Source organism: Rhinolophus sinicus, linkage group LG11 (assembly GCF_036562045.2).
Source record: "Rhinolophus sinicus isolate RSC01 linkage group LG11, ASM3656204v1, whole genome shotgun sequence".
Taxonomy (NCBI): domain Eukaryota; kingdom Metazoa; phylum Chordata; class Mammalia; order Chiroptera; family Rhinolophidae; genus Rhinolophus; species Rhinolophus sinicus.
In genome coordinates, this window is record NC_133760.1 from 2,036,784 (window position 1) to 2,051,195 (window position 14,412).

A 14,412-nucleotide genomic window follows, 5' to 3' on the forward strand; every position below is an offset into this window, starting at 1 on the left:
AATGATGTTGATGGAGTATCGATCCTCAAATAAATGGAATGATCCTTGGGAAAATACTTTGTATTAAGAGCACTTATTGACATGACCCAACAGGGGCCCCTCCCTAAATAAAGTCCTTTATTTAAGTTTTAGGCATTCCAAGACAGGGTAAATGATAACCAGTATATATTGAACATTTATTACTCCAAACACATCACCTTACTAATATTCCAATCTGGGTGAACACAAATAAATTAGTCTTCTTGAAATTTCAATATGTTCAACCAAAATTGAAATGGTACTTCTTGCAGGTTTGAGGGTTAAACAAGGGTTGAGAACACATGTAGCAGGCTCTACTTACAAGAAAAGTTTAGAAAACATCTCTGGGACCTGAAATAATTAGCAGAACAGTCAGGTTTCCTTATTTCCCAAACTGGAAGTCATTAGTGTCAGTGATGACACAAGGTCATAGGATAAGAAGCCAAAGTAGGTGAAGTATTTCCAGGATACTTCTTCCAGGAGACAAAGGAACAAACTCATTAGAACAAACATTAGGATTTACTTGACACCACTTGCCCTGCTCCCACCCCAGCTCACACTCAAATAAGCAGCATCAGCATTTTTATTACAATCTAGAGCTCTGAGAGGGCGAGAGCTGGGCACACTGGTCTAGGCTGAGTACTTAACAGCCACATGGATGTAAGCAAATTGAGTTCCCATCTTTCAGTTTCCTCATCGGTGAGTGGCAATAACAGTTCCCCCTCCATTCAGTTATGGGCATCAATTCGATGCCAAAAGATGTCTCAGCACAATGCCTGGCACAGAAACTTTCGATAGGCTGTGTCTGAGATAGAAGATCTACCTTTAAGTCAGCCAGTTAAAGAAGCCAGGGAACCCACAATGATAACTAAAGGAAAATATTCTCACAGGTTGGGGCTGATTTATGATGTTTGGTCAATCACAACCATTGATAACACAGCAGCAGCAGCAGAACCCCCGTTTTTCATGGTAGAACTCAGGCAGAGCATGTGAAGATGAGAGAATGTGGGTAAAGAAATGGTGTAGCATTACTCACCCCAGAGTTTCCCTGTTGAAAGTTGACTCCTTTTGAGGGTTGAGACAGCTGACAGAAAGCCTTAGCTTACTTAATCTTTGACAGTGCTTTAGGCAAAATGAACTAACTCGGAGTTGTAGGTCCCCCAAAATGTCCAGGTCAGCTTCAGGGAGGTAATCCAAAATCTGCTTTACAAAGTTCTCCTCATGTGTTTCATATAAGCACTGAAAAAACATGAGGAATTCAAAATGGAAGGAGACTGTTTCATACTTCAAGGACTCTTCTGCCCATTCTAACAATTCATCCATTATCCTGGGAGACAGCCTACAATGCAAAGTATCTTCCAGTTCTCTTGAGAGGTCTCTTTTTAAGAGACCAAAGAAAAAAAGAGCCATTTGATGCCAGTAGACGTTCATGTCAGCGAAGGCATCACTCAGTAGTACCCTCATCTCTTGATGAGTTGAGAGACCCCCGGTGGATCCTTCCATTCCCCTGAGTACATAGAACATAGCCCCCAAAAACACCTGGAGACTTTGGTGAGTGAAGGTAATACAATCCTCACAGTCACTGACCTTCTGAAGAATATTCAGCCTGAAGAGAAAATCAATGAGCGGTGCCTGCAGGTGCCAATGTTCTATGTCCTCTTTTGCAAATGTGAAGTTTGAAGACCACATCCCATCTGCAGCCAGAGAACAGAGGGCCCTCCATTGCTCTGGCCAACTCTGCCCTGACCAATTGAAGTCTGCTGTTGCAAATGAGCTGGAGAAGAAATAGGCATACAGACTGGTGGTGGTCTGGGTGCTCAGCTGGAAATAAGGACATCTTGTCATCTGTCGCTTCAGGCAGGAACACACAATCCAGCACACCAGGGGGGCGGAGCAAGAATGAAACAGAGTTTTGTTATTTCTTACCCAATGCAAGATTTTCCTGGCTTTGTCTTGGTCCCCAAAGTACCTGAAGAAATACTCCTCCTGGTCTCCCTCTGTGAACCCTGAGATTAGTACAAATCGGGGGTTTAGTAACAACTTTTTAAGATCTTCACGCCTACCATCCCTGGTCGTGATTAGTAAGGTAGCCATGGGGACCAGTTCTTTCTTCAACAAGTAGAATAGGATTCTGGCCACTGGGAGCTGCTGGTACCAGTCTGTACATGGCAGGCTGTCAGCCAAGTTGGAAGGCATGGTCATTTCCTCAAAGCCATCAATGATAAACAGAAGCCTCTCGGGGTGACTCATGAACTCTTCAATGGGGGCCTGTGAGTTGGGCCAGTCCTGGGAAAGCAGGTCAGCAAAGGTGGTGTCCCTCATCTCTCTCACTTGATGGCAGCTGATGTAGAAAACATAGGAGAACCTATGGTGAAAGAGAAAGCCCTCTGCCCAATGCAGCATGACCTTCACCACCAGCGTAGTCTTCCCAACCCCTGCCATCCCCTCCAAGATTATAGTCTGGGGCTGGGCGCCAGTCCTGTTAGGATACACCAGGCTCTTCAGCACTTCATGCTCATTCTCTGTCACATCGCGGAGGTATATATGGTCTTCCGGCCAAGGGATATTGTCCCACATCACCAGCATTTTAGCCTTCATCCTCTCTCTGTATGTTTTTCTGTGGACTAAACAGAGAACTATGGCAAAACACAACAGCAATCAGAAGGAATGTCAGCATTAGGAATTATTCAATAGTGAAGTCGCCTTGAACAAAACAGACAATCTCTGCCTTTAAAGGTCTAACTTTTGGGAGGTGGGTGAGTGTGGTGGTGGCAAGTCACAAAAGGTAGCAAAAGTTAAATAGTGTGATGATATACACAAATAAAAACCCTAGGATGACACAAGAGAGATAGAAGATGCCTTCTGAAGGGGGAAAGGGATCAGCAGACTTCTGCATGAGAGTTGACACCTTAATCATGAGAAGAAGCCAGTCCAAGATGTAGAAAGAGATGCTTTCAGGCACGGGAACTATGAGTGCAAATGCCCTGAGATGGGAATGAGAACATTCTAGAGCACAGTGACGGAGGGGCCTGGTAGGGGGCTAACTGAACAGTGGGGAGGAACTAGGTCATGACCGTCTTCATTCTAAAGGTCTAGAGCTGAAAAGCCATAATTTACATGCGTAAAAGTTTGCTGTTCTTTGAAGTTTGCTGTTCTTTGAAGAAGGGACTGTGGTCCAAGAAAGGAGGCAAGAAGACCAGGTGAGAAAACTACACCTGTATCTAAGTGAAAGCTGGTCTGTTTGGTCAAACATGGCCATGGGTAACACAACAACCACAGATCCCCAGTTCTTTTGTGGAAGAACGTAGAGCCTCAGAAGGACTAGATCACAGAATTAGAAATAAAAGAAATAGATTTAGGGTCTATATTGAGAATGGAACCAGTAGGACTTCTAATGATTTATAACAAGGGGGTGGGGAATGCTAAGGAAATTTGAGTTCTGCACAGATTCTAGGGTTTTGGCTTAAATATCAGGGTGGATGATGATTCCACATGCCAGCAAAAAAATTATATATATATATATATATATATAAACACACACACTTATAGATATAAATTAAATATATTTTATGTAAATATCTAAATATATACATAAAATATATTTTAAACATATTATATATTACATTTAAATATACAAATTATATATTTTACATAAATATATAAATTATATATAAATTAAATATAAATACATAACATTTAAATATATTTTAATGTAAATATCTAAATACACATTTAATATTTTTATATTTTAATATATAAATAAAATGTATATTTTACATAAATATATAAATATAAAATATATAAAGTTTTTAAATATATAAAGTTTCTGGTAGAGAAAGCATTAGAGTAGGAATATCAAGAACTACCCTCACATTTTCTTCAAGATTTAGAACTGATACTTATGGCTGCGAAGCTTTGTGGACACTTCTAGAATCTTGGTTCCCTTGTCTGTAAAATCCAAATAACCAGGAAAGAATGCAGAAGCACTGTTTTTTGCCTACAAAGAGGCATCTTCTGGAGATGGGATCTTGGGCAACGTTCTATCGGATTATCAAGCATCTTGGAATGTTGCGTTTTTCAAATGTCCAAACTTCCGGAGCTTTACCCACCTCCAGAAAAGAACTATTGTTCTGGATTGAGCAAATTCCAAGACTTGATCGATCAGCCTTCAAGAAATGGATCTTATGGACCAAAGGGTGATTCCTCTAGGACCTGCTCCCTCAGCATGAGTCAAGCCATCTCCCTTTGTTTGCCTTAGTTTCTCTTCTATGCAGCTCGAGTTTAGTGAAATCTAAAACTATCAGATCAAAATCTCAGGTGGCTATCACAGCAGAGGCACCCTTTAACCTAACCGATTTGGGGATGAGTCTTGCCATCCAGACGCTGTAAAGCTGAGCATGAAAGCACCACACAAACTCAAGAGAGGAAAACTGCATGAGGGAGAAGATTTACCATCTATGTGACAAACCAAGAGGCCATCCTCAACATGTGACGTGCTCTGACAAGTCAATGAGAAGAAAATGAGCATCCACCAGAAAAGTGAGAAGGGGGGCAGAATTGTCATTTTGCAAGAAATAAAAAAGCTAATATGCAATTACGGTTTTCAACTCACTAATAGAATGAATGCATACCAAATATTAAATCACGACTACTTTGATCAAGTTGGCAATTTTTTGAAGGAATTTTGTGTTGCTAGCAGGACAGAATAGACACGGTATCATTGGGGATGGCCTTTTAAACAGATTTTTAGGGGATCAACTTGCCACATCAAAATTTATATTACATACATGCTTTCATGTAGGACTTCTAGTTTAGGAGTGTCCTCTACAGAAATAACTTGCAGACAGACAATGTCATGAATATCTAAGTAGTGTTAACTATTAAAAAAAAACCTGGCAGCCTGTCAACAGGATGTTAGATATAGACCAAAATATATCCATACAATGGCATATTCATTAAAGAATGTGGCTGATGTGTTTATATAAAGATATGATCAATTGAGAAAAGCAGTGTAGACCTATCATCTAATTTATGTATTCAAGCTGGGAGAACAAACATTCTTAAAGTGGTTATTTTTGTAAAATTAATTGCTTACATATGAAAAGGAAGATTTTAAAATATTGAATATGTTACAAATTAATATTAATATTAAACACATTTACATTGTTTAATCACTTTACTCTGACCAGAGAACAGATAATTTGGGAAACCAAAAACTGCCCCGAAAGTTATGAAAAATATTTAAGGAGATATCACATCTATTGAAAAAAATACTGTTGATGGAATGTTTCATCACAGGTGTGATAGAAAGTTGAAGTAATCTTTCAAATTATAACCAAAAAAAAAAAGATGGAAGCATGTGGGGGCTGGTGGGAAGGTATGAAAACTAAATGTTAATCCCAGGAAACACAACACCTAATTGGAATTTCAGGGGGGAAAAAAACCAAAACAAGAACAGAGAAGGAATGATCACTGTCAAAGAAATAAAAAAGTTTGAGAATAGGACACATGTTTTTAAATGTTAAGGCCCCATGTAAAGTACAGCATAGAGAATAGAGTCAATAATGTTGTAACAACTATGTATAGTGCAAGGTGGGTACTAGACTTATCGGGGGGATCACTGTATAAATGATATAAATGTCTAACCATAAGCTGTACACTTGAAACTCATATAAATAATATTGAATGTCAACTGTAATTGACAACATAAATAAACAAACAAATAAATAAATAAATAAATTAATTAATTAATTAAATGTAAAAGTCCCACTTTGTATGCAACCCAATGAGTAGGGCCAGGCCCAGATCCTAGTCACACGAGGACATTTCAGAACACGGGGGGGAAGACTCCAACAGCTTTCATAGTGTGAAAGACAGGTCACATACAACATAAAAAATCAAAGTGGCATCAGATTTATCACCACTGGGCACTGGAGGACATTGGACACCAGAAATATCAAGGGAAGATGTCTCTTGACTTGGAATATGACACAAATTATTCATCAAAAAGTGCACTAGAGGAATTTTCAATCAAGGAAGCTCTGGAAAACCCTCTTGTATTGACAGTTCTCAATAAGTTACTATAAAATGGGTCCACTGGGACAGTGGTGAGACAGACAGATGGACGTGGAATCCACAGGGACAAGATGGAGGCAACATTCCAGAGTAGAAAACGGAATTTGAGATTAAATGAGGTCACAGGATGGGGGCTGCATGGCAACCGATACAGACTGGAAAATATGGGGCTTCAGGAAACCATCTAGAAAGAATGACAAGGGAGCTGATGGACTCCTTCATCTGTTTGATTGCATTATGCTTCCCAAATAACTCTGCGATAATGTAGTAATAATTATGAAGAAAGTCAATGCAGCCACCAGAAGCTGAAAAAGCAAGGACAAATTCATCTCTCAAACCTCTGGAGGACGCACAGCCCTGCTGACTTTTGACCTTGACTTTGGATGTCTAGTCTACAGAACCATGAGAGTAAACCTATTGTTTAAGCCACCCGGTTTTTGCTAATTTATTACATCAGCTCTAGAAAACAAATATGTAATCCTAATTTATTACATAGTTCAGCATTAATTTATGTGTATATCCACAGGACACACTGAATACCTTCTCCTCACACACACACACACACACACACACACACACACACTCATATAACTTTATTGGAGGATAGAAGAGAGATACTTACCTACCATGAAAAGAAGTCAGTAGATAATTGATTGAAAAACTCAGAAACAGCAGTACATGTTAATTACTTATGAGCCAAGAAATGGATAGCAAAGATGGCAGCTGAGAGTGGCATGTGGCTGCTTCTGTAGATCAGAATTCAAGGGTTAGGCAAAGAATTGACGCCTTTCATTATACATTTTGCATTTCTGTGATTCTTTTTGTATTATACACAAGTACATCTATTTCTTGAATGAAATTAACTTGTTCTATAACTGCATGTATTACTTTGTCAATGTGAAAATCTCCATGTGATCATGGGTACAAAAAAAATTACAGCTACCTATTAAGTCAACACAAAGTCCACAAACAAACACTGGCATCGAAGAACTTAGTGGAATCAGAGAGAGTGTCTGGCACAGTAGCTTATTGAATAAGCAGTGCTAGAAGAAAGGTTGAGAAGGGGGTCACTTCTGGAATACTATAAATAGGATAAAGTTTCAGGGGAAATGACAAATGCAGATCTGGTAAAATGCCCAATCAAGCATTTTGCCTGTGATCATCATAAAACAGTGTACAAACCTGATTCTTCTCCTGGCATCTCTGGTTCCTCTTGGTCGGAGTTTTGGGGTCCCTGCATCTGGGACAGCTCTGAAATAAACAGTGATTGTGGGATCTGAGATTCCCTAGGCTGGAAATGAGTAGGCAATGTTTGGTGCTCTCAGTAGAGCCAACTATTTCCCTGATAAGCTTGGGATGGGAGAGATGGAAGGAGTCACATCCTCCAGCTAGAAGGGGACACACATGGCTAGTCTCCACTCACTGATTTGTCCCAAGTGTGTAGAACAGTGCCCAGTACATAGAAGACATTCTAATATTTTTGGAATAAAATACCATAGGAAGAAAAGTACTAAGAATTGGGTTGTAACGCCAGCTCACCAATGTGTTTCACATAACTGCTCTGAATCCCCTCTTCACCGTGAACCAAAGGACCCCTTCTGTGATGCACTCACACACCAGCAACCTAAATTCCATGGCCCAGTACTAAGCACATGGCTAGTACTTATGAGCCAGTGCCCATAAGAAATTTGAATCTGAAAGAGATAAGGCTCTAACATTTATGATTCCATTGATTGCCCAGGTTTATAGGACTTCATCTGGGTAGCAAACTGGGTCCTGAGATTCCTCCTCACACTCCCTGTTCCTTTGAAGAACAGGAATCCATTATTCTCCACCCACAGTTGCCCAATTCTGTGGAGCCCCACAGGCCCCAGAGGCAGTCAGTCCAGGGTTAGGCTATCTCACTTAGCATCAGGGAAACACAATGGCAATCTTTTCCCAAGCACAGCCCAGTAAAGCTAAGATGGTCCCTTGTCACTGACTCCATTTGCCTGTAAGCCAACTACATGACATGTGGCATTGCTGTGTTGCAAGTGGTCCCAGTGTGAACCTTCCATGGTATGGCTTTATTGTTGAGTATCAGGTGCCACGACTTGTATCTTGACACATTAAATTGAAGACTCTATATCTAGCGGGGGCCACCTGTGTAAAGAGCCGTGCTGTTCCAGCTGAATAGTCAGGAATTTAAGTCCAATTCCAAGAAAGAGAGGGGAAGGAAGGAAGGAAGGAAGGAAGGAAGGAAGGAAGGAAGGAAGGAAGGAAAGAAGGAAGGATGGATTTGCAATTCTGACTTTGGCTATCGGAGGAAGCCTGCTGAACCACAGCCTCACCTCCCCAAATCTGTTGAAATTGTGTTGGGTGGGGTGAGATGGCAAACTAGCCTCTAGAAACCACCAGGAAAGATGATGCTATTAGAAAATAAAACATCCCAAAGATGAACAAATGAGTGAGGACCTACTCCCCATACCCTCTAAGCATTTCATCCTGGAAACTCAGATGTGGGTATGCTGTTAGCCCCACTTTCAAAAAAAAGAAAAAAAAAAGAATAGGGGTCCAGTGGTTAGTCATTTGCCTGAAAGTACATTTGGGTAGGTGGAACCAGCCTTTGAATCAGGCAGTTGGACGCTAGAATCTGAGCTCTTAAACCCATAGTTGCCTGAAGACAGCATGTATGTGCCTGTAAACACACGCACACTCACAAACTTACTCACAAATACATATTCCACAGCTCTGTTCACGCACAGACACACTCAGCATGCTGTGTGTCCTAGGAGATGAAGCTAATGGGGCAGCATAAGTGACCCTGACCTTTTTATCACTGCCCATTTTGCTTGTGAGATGGATGTGGGCTAGGGCTGCCTCCTGCATAAGAGGTTGCTTTCTAAAGCCCCATCCCTTTAGAAGGCCAAGTGGTAACTGGATAAGGACCACCAAGAGGGGTTCCTGTGGGTCCCCATCCTGTCCTCCTGCCCACCAGATGATACACAAAACCTGAATTGCCATGACTCAGCTTCCAACACCCAGAGCTCTGATAAGGAAGACTATGTTGGCGACTCAGAACTCATGCCCTCATTTGCGGGCACAGGAGCAGTATATGGTCAAGCACAGAGCCCCTGGAAACCCACAGCCTGGTTAAGTCCCAGCTCACGACCTTGAGCACTTCACTTGAGCTCTGGGCCACAGTTTCCCTGGCTGTAAGACATGAACAGCAGGACCTTCTTCTTATGAGTGTCATGAAAAGTAACAGTGCACAGAAAGCACTGGGATCAAGGCCTAGACTGTAACCAGTAGCAGCAAAGTTATGATTTTTTTTTCTCCAGGTCTCAGAGGCAGTCAGTTCTGCCACAACATGACACAATACTGTAGTAGGTAAGGTTGCATGATACAGACCACATGGGTTTTTATTATCTAGGAAAATGGAATCAGTAACACATTAAACAAAAATGCTATACCTGAAACTAATATAAAATAGTCAACGTCAACTGTAATTTAAAAAAAATTTTAAAAATACAAGCTGAAAAAAATGGTAGAACAATTTTACACTTACTAACTGATTATGAAACATTACCACTACAATTAATCAGTAAATATAACACTACAATAAATATTACAATGCTACAGTAAAAATACTACAATGCTAAAATAAATAAATACTACAGCCAGATGCAATTTTGTTTTTTGTTTGGTTTTGGGGTTTTGGGTTTTTTTTGCATTTACCTAGTATTTCCCTTGGGAAAAAAATCATGCATGTTTCCCTTGGGAAAAAAAATCAAGCAACGTGGAACTCCTGCTATGCTCAAAGCATCTCTTCATACAATGTTGCATTGGGACAAATGTGCCTTTTTGAGATACCACTTCACTCCGGTTAGAATGGCTATCATCAATAAATCAACAAACAACAAGTGCTGGCGAGGATGTGGAAAAAGGGAACCCTTGTGCACTGTTGGTGGGATTGCAGATTGGTGCAACCACTATGGAAATCAGTATGGAGGTATCTCAAAAAACTGGAAATGGAACTATCTTATGACCCAGCAATTCCACTCTTAGGTATCTATCCAGAGAAATCCAAGATGTTAATTTGAAAAAATATATGCAGCCCTATATTTATTGCAGTGCTATTCACAATAGCCAACACATGGAAACAACCAAAATGCCCATCGGTAGACGACTGGATTAAGAAACTGTGGTACATTTATACAATGGAATACTGCTCGGTCATAAAGAAGAGTGAAATTTTACCATTTGCAATGATGTGGATGGGCCTAGAGAACATTATGCTAAGTGAAATAAATCAGTCGGAGAAAGACAAATACCATATGATCTCACTTATATGTGGAATCTAAAGAACAGAATAAATGAGCAAACTAATGAGAAACAGTTACAGAGACATAGAGAAAACACTGAGGGTTGCTAGATGGGGGGGGGGATGAGGGAGAAGGTGAGGGGATTAGAAAGCACAGTCAGTAACCATAATATTGCCATGGGGATACGATGGACAGTTTAGGGAATATAATCAATAATGCTGGAAAGATTTGTAGGTTATCAGATGGGTACATGTCTTATTAGGGAGACCACTTCATGGATGGTGTAGATGCCTGACCACTGCAGTGTACACCTGGAGCTGAAGCTGAATAATACTGAGTGTCAGCTATAATTTGATAAATATATAGTCACAGGATGTGGAGTACAGCATAGGGAATAGAGTCCTTGGAACTGTAACAGCTACATACAATATCAGAGGGGTAGTAGATTGGGGGAGGGGGATTATCACTTTGTGAGGGGTGTAAATGTCTATTACATTGTTTTGTAAAACTGAAAAAAAAAGCCCTGTAACAGAATGAATGTGCCTCTTCCAATTCCCTCCCACATTAGAACTCCCAATCTTTACAGCTTTTAGACCTTTAAGCTTTAATCCTTCATAGCCCATTAGGGAGATTCTTTCTTAGGGATAGACTAGCAACTTGGAAATCCAGCAACAACCTCCTTGCTCCCCTGAGGGTAGCTGTCTTCTCGGTCCCCCTCCTCTCTCTGTGTCCTGTCACCCAGACCTCCATCCGTCCCTGGACCCCCCATCCCCACATCAGACACACTCACCATCCATCTCTGCTCTAACTCCCTCACACAGTGAAGTCAGATTCATGTTCTCAAAGATTCTGAGGGTCATTTCCCACATCTGCCTTTCCGGGAAGTATTCACGCAACAGACACAGCAGGTTAGTGGGATCAGCGGCCTTCAAGTTGGCCCAGGGGATCTGCTGGAAGTTCTCAGGCAGCAGCCGTGGGGACTGGAGGCCAAGTTTGAATTCCTCCAGCTGGTGCTGATCCAGACCCCTCAGGTGAGACAGGAGCTTATCACAGGAACAGTCGTCCACCACGAGGTTAGCGGAGGAGCTCATCCTGCCAACACACAATTCCTAGCTTCACCCAAGACCCGTCACGTCCACAAACAAACAGGACCTTAGAAAAGAGAGTTGAAACCATAAGCTGCGACTTTCACATCCTCCAAAACTATCTGCTCTGTACCCTCGCTATTTATTTTCCCCTCTTAGCACTTCCTGTTACCCATGTTTGTGCAGATTTCTCTCTCTCTTCCACAAGGATGTCAGCTCCTTTTCAATGGAGATGTTGCCTGTTCTTGGCTGTGTCACCAGGGCCTGGTGCACACAAGGCCCTCGGTGACAGAAAGAAGAACAAATGGTACTATGCCCCGCCATGAATTCTTACCCACCTTTCATTCTCTAAACAACCAGTCATACATGGGGACACGTAGGGTCTCTAGCTTATAAAAGTGACAATGACATGATATCTCCAAAAGTTGTACAGAAAAACCCCCCACAAAACCCTGCTTACCTGGATTTCTGTGTTCAGTGAAAATGTCCATTAAAAATTAAGGCAAAATAGGAGTTCCGGAAAAATGGCGGCGTGAGGTGAGCCTCTGTAAAGCTCCCCTGGAATTTACAAAGAATCGAACAACAAAAACTCCACAAAGGACTCCCTGCACAGCAGACAGGCAAGACGAAGAGGCCCACTACTGACTGAAATCACCTACAGGTGGGAGATTCGTGCGAGTGGAGGGAGGAGGAAAGGGAGAAGCGCACGGAGACGGAGCCGCGCGGGCGCAGGATGCAGACCCAGCTCAGTGCGCCGAGCTCGCTGCTTCCCGGAGCTACCGCAGCTGCGGGAGAGGGAAGAACTCGGACTACTAGAGCTCCGCCAGGGCTCCGTAGGGCTGAGGGGACAGCATATAACACGGCTGAACCCAACACTCATGGCAGAGACCTCGGAGAAAAGACTGAGGGAAAAAGGCTGAAAACAGTGGTTTAAGCCCGCACTGCCGAGCAGAGAACGGAGCCTTAGGCGCTGGGACTAGCCGCCCCCTCCCTCCCCTCCCAGAGCTCGCCCCGCCCCCACCTGCCCGGTGCTAGAAGCGAAACAGTAGCAGTGTCAGATCAAAACAACAGAAAATTTGCTATATTTGAGAACTGTGGCCCGCAAACACAAATTCACAGCCCAACTAGTTCCGGCAAAGGGGAGAGAGCTGTGGAAGCACGACCGGCTGTGGTGGTGGTGGCCGCCATTGCTCTGGGCCACCTCTCACAACTCACCCCGCCCCTGGCCCCACCTATCTGGGTGGATCCCTGCAGGAGTAAACAGAACTGCTGAAACGTACGGGCTCTGAATCAGGAGCGGGAAGAGCTTTGGAACATCAAAAGCTCTCCGCATACCCACTGGGACACTGCGCCCTGTGACCTAGGCGAACTATTAACAGAGGAGAAGCCCGTCTCCCAGGGAATCCCCCCAGAGTGTGAGAAGCTGGAATAGTGCAGAGAAAACATAGCACTACCTTGTGAGAGAGGAAAAAAAAAAAGCCTGCAGTCGGAGAAAAAGTAAAACGTTCTACCAACAAGTACTGGAAAACAAAAGAAAGACTGCTTCCTATCAACTTGTTGCAGAAGTCACTCCTGTAGATGTCTAGGAAGAGAAATAGTAAACCAGTAATTGCCATGAATAACCAAGGCAACAAGATAGCTCAGAAAGAAAGTGAAAAATCTCCAGAAAAGGCACTTAAAGATACAGAAATATGTGACTTAAATGACAGAGAATTCAAGATTGCAGTTCTGAAAAAACTCAACGAGATACAAGAAAACACAGATAGGCAGTTAAATGAACTCAGAAACTCAATCAAAGAACAGCATGAGCATTTTATGAAAGAGATTGAAATTTTAAAAAAGAACCAAATAGAATTTCTGGAGATTAAGAACTCAATAGAAGAAATTAAGAATGAAATAACCAGCTTAGGTAGTAGAGTTGACCAGATGGAGGAAAGAATCAGTGACATCGAAGATAGAAACCTGGAAATGACACAGATAGAAGAAGAAAGAGACTTGAGACTTAAAAGAAATGAAAGAACTCTACAAGAACTTTCTGACTCCATCAGAAAGAGCAATATAAGAATAATGGGCATACCAGAAGGAGAAGAAAGAGAGAAGGAACAGAGAATATATTCAAACAAATTGTCGATGAGAACTTCCCAAATTTGTGGACAGAACTGGACCCTCGAATCCAAGAAGCAAATAGAACACCTAGTTACCTCAATCCCAACAGGCCTTCTCCAAGGCACATTGTATTGAAGCTGTCTAAAATCAACGACAAAGAAAGAATCCTCAAGGCAGCCAGGGAAAAGAAGACGGTAACTTACAAAGGAAAGCCCATTAGATTATCATCAGATTTTTCAGCAGAAACTCTACAAGCCAGGAGGGAGTGGAACCAAATATTCAAACTATTGAAAGAGAGAAATCATGAGCCAAGAATAATATATCCAGCAAAGATATCCTTTAGATATGAAGGAGGAATAAAGACCTTTCCAGACATACAGAAGCTGAGGGAATGTTCTAATACACGACCTGCACTACAAGAAATACTAAAGGAGGCTATTCAACCACCATCAACTGGGACAATTTGTGGCAACCAAAACATAAAAAGGGGGAGAGTAAAGGCCTGAACCGGAATAGGGGAATGGAGAAAGTAAGCGTGCTGAAGAAAAAGGAATACTCTAAATATCAAACTTACTTTTACATAAACTTAAGGGTAACCACTCAAAAAAAAAACCAGAACTGAAATATAAACTGAAATAAAAGAAGAAACAGAGGGAAACATCATAGAATACCACCACACAGAAATAATAGACAACAACAAAAAGGCAAAGAAACAATGGAGACACAGCCTTACCAGAAAACTAAAGATAGAATGACAGGAAATCCTCACATATCAATAATCACCCTAAATGTAAATGGACTGAACTCACCAATAAAAAGGCACA

The 14,412-nt window shown here is 41.7% G+C and overlaps 1 protein-coding gene across 1 annotated transcript; it reads right to left on the reverse strand.

The window, feature by feature from the left end:
- Positions 1 to 1,050: 1,050 nt before the first annotated feature.
- Positions 1,051 to 11,488, reverse strand: LOC141567658 (NACHT, LRR and PYD domains-containing protein 13-like). Its single transcript, XM_074315864.1, has 3 exons — positions 11,188 to 11,488; positions 7,276 to 7,344; positions 1,051 to 2,642 (listed from the first exon to the last, which is right to left on the reverse strand). The coding sequence occupies exons 1-3, from the start codon at positions 11,486 to 11,488 to the stop codon at positions 1,051 to 1,053; spliced, it is 1,962 nt and encodes a 653-aa protein (XP_074171965.1).
- Between the last annotated feature and the right edge of the window lie 2,924 nt (positions 11,489 to 14,412).